Source organism: Centropristis striata, chromosome 16, assembly GCF_030273125.1.
Source record: "Centropristis striata isolate RG_2023a ecotype Rhode Island chromosome 16, C.striata_1.0, whole genome shotgun sequence".
Lineage (NCBI taxonomy): Eukaryota > Metazoa > Chordata > Actinopteri > Perciformes > Serranidae > Centropristis > Centropristis striata.
The window spans coordinates 11,919,367-11,924,942 of record NC_081532.1 but is presented as its reverse complement, the minus strand read 5'-3'; the positions used below and the strand labels follow the sequence as shown (position 1 = coordinate 11,924,942).

The following is a 5,576-nucleotide window of genomic DNA, read 5'->3' as shown; positions in this document are numbered from 1 at the left end:
AGGTTGTCATTTCAGGTTTTTACCACTAGGTGGCGCATTTGGATCACATGTCAGTGGGACTACTTCAGATGTTTTCAGATGAAATACAGTTGTGAAAATGCTGATTGAGTTATGTTTGACAAAATAATAACTCAAAATAACACATTAAGTCATGCGATCATTGAAGTGATGCACTTACATGATTCATTGTATATTAAAATCAGTTGGTGTCCCAAATAGTCAAAGAAAAAAATCCAAATTACATGTTTATTCAGAGGTCATTTACAGTGAATATATTTCCCAATGATACATAAGGTAAAAATAAGTACATAAAACATTTCTATTGACAGATAAAGACTTTGGAATGTCAGGCTTTTCATTGCTAAAATTGTTCACCCCTTTAAGACATTTATAAGAATTGCAGGAATATATTTCCAGAAAAAAACAAAAACAATCAAATCAGCATCTGTGTTTTTGAATAGTTAAGAGAAATAATAGAGCTTGGAGCTACTTGAAGAGAATGTAGGTGAACTGCGTGCCAGGTCTACCTTCTCACTGTTTTACATTCAGTTGAAATCTGCAAAATACTATTCACATAAAACCACATAAAGAATATAAGACATCCAACATATAAACAATACAGAAATTACCTTTAGGCTAAGTTGCAATACAAAAGTGTATTATTCCTTTGGTAGAAAACATTTATATCAGGAAAAAACTGTGCTCAGTAAAAAGAAGTATATCTTGCGAGGCCTGTCAGACTTCTTGCATCCACGGGCCAATGAAGTATGGGACTAAACATTCATCTCATATCAGGAGTGCTGCATATTAATTTATGTTGGCATCTCATAAACCCTGTAGAGCTGCCTGCTGACATGCACAGGGCTGTTTGCACTGGCACTGTGCTTCTTGAAACACAGCAACTTCTGATTACAGCATGAAGGTGGTCATTCACAGGTCGATCTGTACAGTACTTTGGTTCAGTTTTGATCACCAAGTCCTTAAGAGTGCTGGGGGAGGAGAAAATATTGCGCGCAATGCGTCCAAATGTAAACTATGTGCCCATAGAGTTACAAGATAGACAAAAAACATTACAACTGAAGCAGTGACACACAAAAAAAAAATCAATAAAATCTTCTTAAAATCTTTCTCTCCAGACTTGTCTTGTGCATGAAATGGGGCAAAAATAATGCCATACACACTAGTAATTTACAGTGCAACTCAAACTTCATTCATCTCCTTGCTTTAGAAGATTTTCAGCCTTTTGCCAATTGGTCTGCCTCCCTTTGCCACTCTCTGGCTCGACTGATCTCTAGAAAGCGGGCAGTACTTGATGGTGTGCGCATTGTCGCCGTTGGCACTGCAGAGAGGGCAGGTGTACGCCCGGAGGATGGGGCACAGGACTCTGCCGTCCGCTGTCTTCAGGATATGGGTGCCGTAAACTTCCTCCGGTGCGCCGTTATTCCGACAGAAGACGCACACCTTCGGCTCCGGCTTGCCCCTCTGAGTCTGTTTGCGCCTCCTGTCCATGGAGAGCAGGTCGAGGCCGGAGAAGCTTCCCCTGTAGGAGGGCGAATCTCTGTCTCCCAGCGGCGAGTCGGCAGTAAGGTGCTCGTACGGCCTGAGAAGCGAGATGCGCTCCTTGAGATCATAGATGGAGATCGGAGGGGAGCCCGGGGCCGCGCAGCAGCAGTCCAAGTGTCCGTCGCTGTCCCTACCGTGCCCAATTACGCAGGAGCAAACCGGGGAGTCGTCCTCTAAGCCCAGAGTCGCTTTAAGGGACTCGGTTATAGAGTTGGGACTGCAGGATGGGCTGTTGATCTTGTTTTTAGCGACAAGTGTCGACAGGCCGAGGTAGTCGTTCCAAAAATTAAAGGTGTTATCATACGGAGACCGCGCGTCCAGGTAACCGCTGTGTAAGAAATCCATCCTGGCAGAGCTGCAGAGTTTAATGTCCACAGAGGTGATTTGGCGTTTCGGACGGTGTGTTTGTCAGCATGGGTAGTCTGTGGAGGGGATCTACTCTCTTGTCTTGCTGGGTCTAGTATGCAGAGCAGTCAACATGTAGGCGCTGATAAACCCCCCAGAATAAAACAGGGGGGCGTGGTTTGGTTCAAGTTGATTATCTCTCTGGGCCTCATAGGAGGGTCTACACAGCAAAGCAGGGAGTTACTGAGCTGAGAAAAATCAGTTTCCCTCCCAGGATGTTACTGTTATCACGGAGGAGTGTCTCTTTGTGTTACAAAAGAACTGTTTATCCTTTCTAGTTGCGAGAAACTGATATATTTTCTTCTTCTCAGAATGATTTAGGTTGTTTTGTTCCAGTGTGTTGTTGGTTGTTGTCATGTTTAACCCTTTTAAATTTTGAATTTCCTCTCTTTTTTCCTTTTTCAGTCCCTAATCCAGACTTAAGATGCCTTGTCTTTGGATTGTGGCTGTTACCGAGTGCCAATACAATACCAGCATTCATTTAATAAGCTGTATGTTTCACTTTGTGGAAGTGACTGGGATCATTCTTTTGTTTGTAAGGCAACATCAGGCTTGACTTAAACATTGCTGTTGTTAACTTTTTAAACAAAAATTAAGCAAATAAATCCATTAATATAAATGTAATGATTGTTATTTAGTTATTAAAATAATAACATAAATTACAATTCAAGTATAAACATTTTAAATGCAGCAAGTAATTGCTCCAAACTTAAAAGGCAAGGCAAGTTTATGTTATTGAACACATTTTAGCAACAAAGATAATTCAAATTGCTTTATATTAAAGCATCAAGACAAAGTGCAAAAGCAATAAATTGTAAAAGGATGTTTAATCATGAGCCTGGTGAATCAATATGAGTATGTCCGTATCAGATTGCAAGACTTGAGACCAATTTGAACAAATGTTGTGGCTTTTTCTTATCATACTAAATATTATTATTATTATAATAATAATAAGTTGGTTAAGAGAGAACCAAAATCCATTTTGCCTTACTACCCCTGGGACTGGGGAGTGCTTTTCTTTTCTTTTTTTCCCTTTTTTTTTTTTACTGATACTGGGTGAAGTTAACCCATAATTGTACTACACTGACACAAATTTGGTCTGGGAGTTTTGTTATTCTAAGAGTTTACCTGATAAAAAAAACAACTGTTATTCAGGTCATAGAAGGTTTCAGTTTACAAAAGTAGACGTGCTGCTTTGTTTGCTATTCAAAGCAGACCTTCACTGATGACACTTTTTGTTGCACTTACAAGAGACAGATTTTAGAAAGAATAGTCAAAATTGATACAGTAGAGGCTAAGATGCTTTGTCTGTTTGTCTGAAGCTCCAGAAACACTGGATCCTACATTTTTCTCATAACCTCTCACCCTAAACATATGGTTTAAGGCCAGATATTGGTCTAAGCTAAGCTCAGAAAGCCTTCATTACATCATCAGGGTTATTTTCTCAGACTTGACAAAGCTTTTAGAGCCACAGAGAACATCATAAAACTGTTTTCACTGGCTGGGTTGTAACTCAGGCTGTTCTCATTCACATTCACTGATCATAATTTTACCTATGAAAAGCAATGCACTTTAATTCATATTATGTAAGCCACATAATTGTGAGCAGGGACATGCAGAGCTGCCTCTAAGGAGGAAGTTATGTGGTGTAGTATAAAGAGGGACAAAGTCAAGATATGGAGATGGCAGATGTGGATGGACTGGTTAAAAAACACAGGACCTTCACTCAGGAGGCTGCTCTTCATATCCCATATGAAACCAAATGTCACAGTAGACTTTTTTTGACTCACTTAAGTACAAAATGAATGCCAAGTATCTAACAAATGCTCTTATTTGAACCCAAATCACGATATTTTGCTAAAACTAACCAACTAATTTTGTTGCCTAAACCTAGCCACTCATGTTTCAGGACATTTGTAGGACAACGTATGATTACTTTTTGCTTTTCATAAGATATCATACAAGCTGTTGAGGAGACATTGAGTAGCTACAAACCATAACATGGTAACATGGTTTCCCATCAAATATATTTGGAAAAACTCACAAAGTAAACAAGAACGTGCCGCCTGGTGTTTGCAGGTCAGGCTGGATCAAGAAATACATGCAGAAAAGGAACAATTCCTGTGTTGCACCTTAGTTTCTTACTAGCGCTATATCTTATTTCTACTAATATTTTTTCGGAGTCGCAACAAACATACATTTTGTCATAATGAGCTGTTTGCACAGACCATGTATACAATTATTTGTTGGCCGAGGACAGTCCCCCATATCTCTTGAATTAGAAAATGATCTAGTTATTGCTAGTATTTAGAGGAGGAATGATTACAGCAACCAAAAACTGTTTCATTGTACTCATGGGTACGTGAGTAATGTTTTATGACAGACCTCTCCTTTAAGCTAAATGGAAGTATTTGAGGGTAAAACTATATAAAACCATATATAAAACGAACTGGGGAGGCAGAATGAGTAGCAATAAATTCAGCTGCAGCAGCACACAGTAGCAGCAATATAAAGGAATCAAGCTAATCAACACATAAGATAGTCTTGTACAGGGGATTTTCTAGGACACAAAGTGCAGTAACACAACAACAAAGATCGAAAAAAAATTAGCATCCTGCATTTGAACACATTAACAGATCCCTTCCTGCACTGATGAACCTATAGTGAGAGTCGTTCCACGTGAAGCTGCTGTGTCCTCCCTGCACCTGTTTTGCTTCCCCCGAGTCCACGGCTTTGTGCTCACAACCAGCCCTCCTCTGCTCCATTGTCTCCTCTCTACAGCGGGCCGTTTAACTTCATTAATATGCATTAAAACGGAGTGTGCCGCATGTGTGTGTGTGTGTGTGTCAGTTAAAGCTCAGTAAGACAGGCTCACAAAAAAGAGCTTGATAACTGACCTGACTGCTGGGACAATGACTATGTTACTATTTTTGTCAGACACTCAAGTGAAATATTAAAGGCAGTCAAAGTTGAGACAAAAGTAATTTGCAAGTCTTATATTTTAAAATTGGAGCTAAGATCCAGTTTGCCACTGCTGTGGGGGGTTTTCATTGATGAAATAAATCAATATCAGTTGTTCACAGACTTAAACAGAGTCTCTGAAAATGATAGTGTGATAGGGAAATGTATATAAAAGCTTTAATCTATAGTTTATCTAGTCACTTCTGGATTACATGCTATTTTTGCACCAGTTTATCACAACTTTATATGCATGTTTTAAGGTTTTTGTGTACATTGGAAAGCATTAAAAAATTAAAGTACGAGACCTTTTATTTGGTGTTACAAAAGGTTTGAGTTTGATGTTAAATCATGATAAAATCTAAAATTTGCATAACCATACACATCCTAAAATGGATTCTTTGAAAAGAAAACACATAACTGGTCCTATAAAAGTTTCCAGCAAGTGTAGACGGCACAAAGCATGACGAAAAATCATGTTAGTGAGACAGTTTCTTGTATGTGAGAATAAATTATCATCCGCATACACCACATGGTCCATTTTCAAGGTCACCTCCGGCTCTGCATGCACAAAGGAAATCATGAGAGAGCATTTAAAAGATGAATGGCTGCCAAATCACAATAGATAAATTGCATTGGGGCCAATATGA

General features: G+C 39.2%; 1 protein-coding gene across 1 annotated transcript; it reads right to left on the bottom strand.

Annotated features, from left to right (window-relative positions):
- Window positions 1-232: 232 nt before the first annotated feature.
- On the bottom strand, window positions 233-2,008 carry LOC131988814 (nanos homolog 1-like). The gene has a single exon (XM_059354077.1). The coding sequence runs from the start codon at window positions 1,906-1,908 to the stop codon at window positions 1,225-1,227; it is 684 nt and encodes a 227-aa protein (XP_059210060.1). The 5' UTR covers window positions 1,909-2,008; the 3' UTR covers window positions 233-1,224.
- Window positions 2,009-5,576: the final 3,568 nt, after the last annotated feature.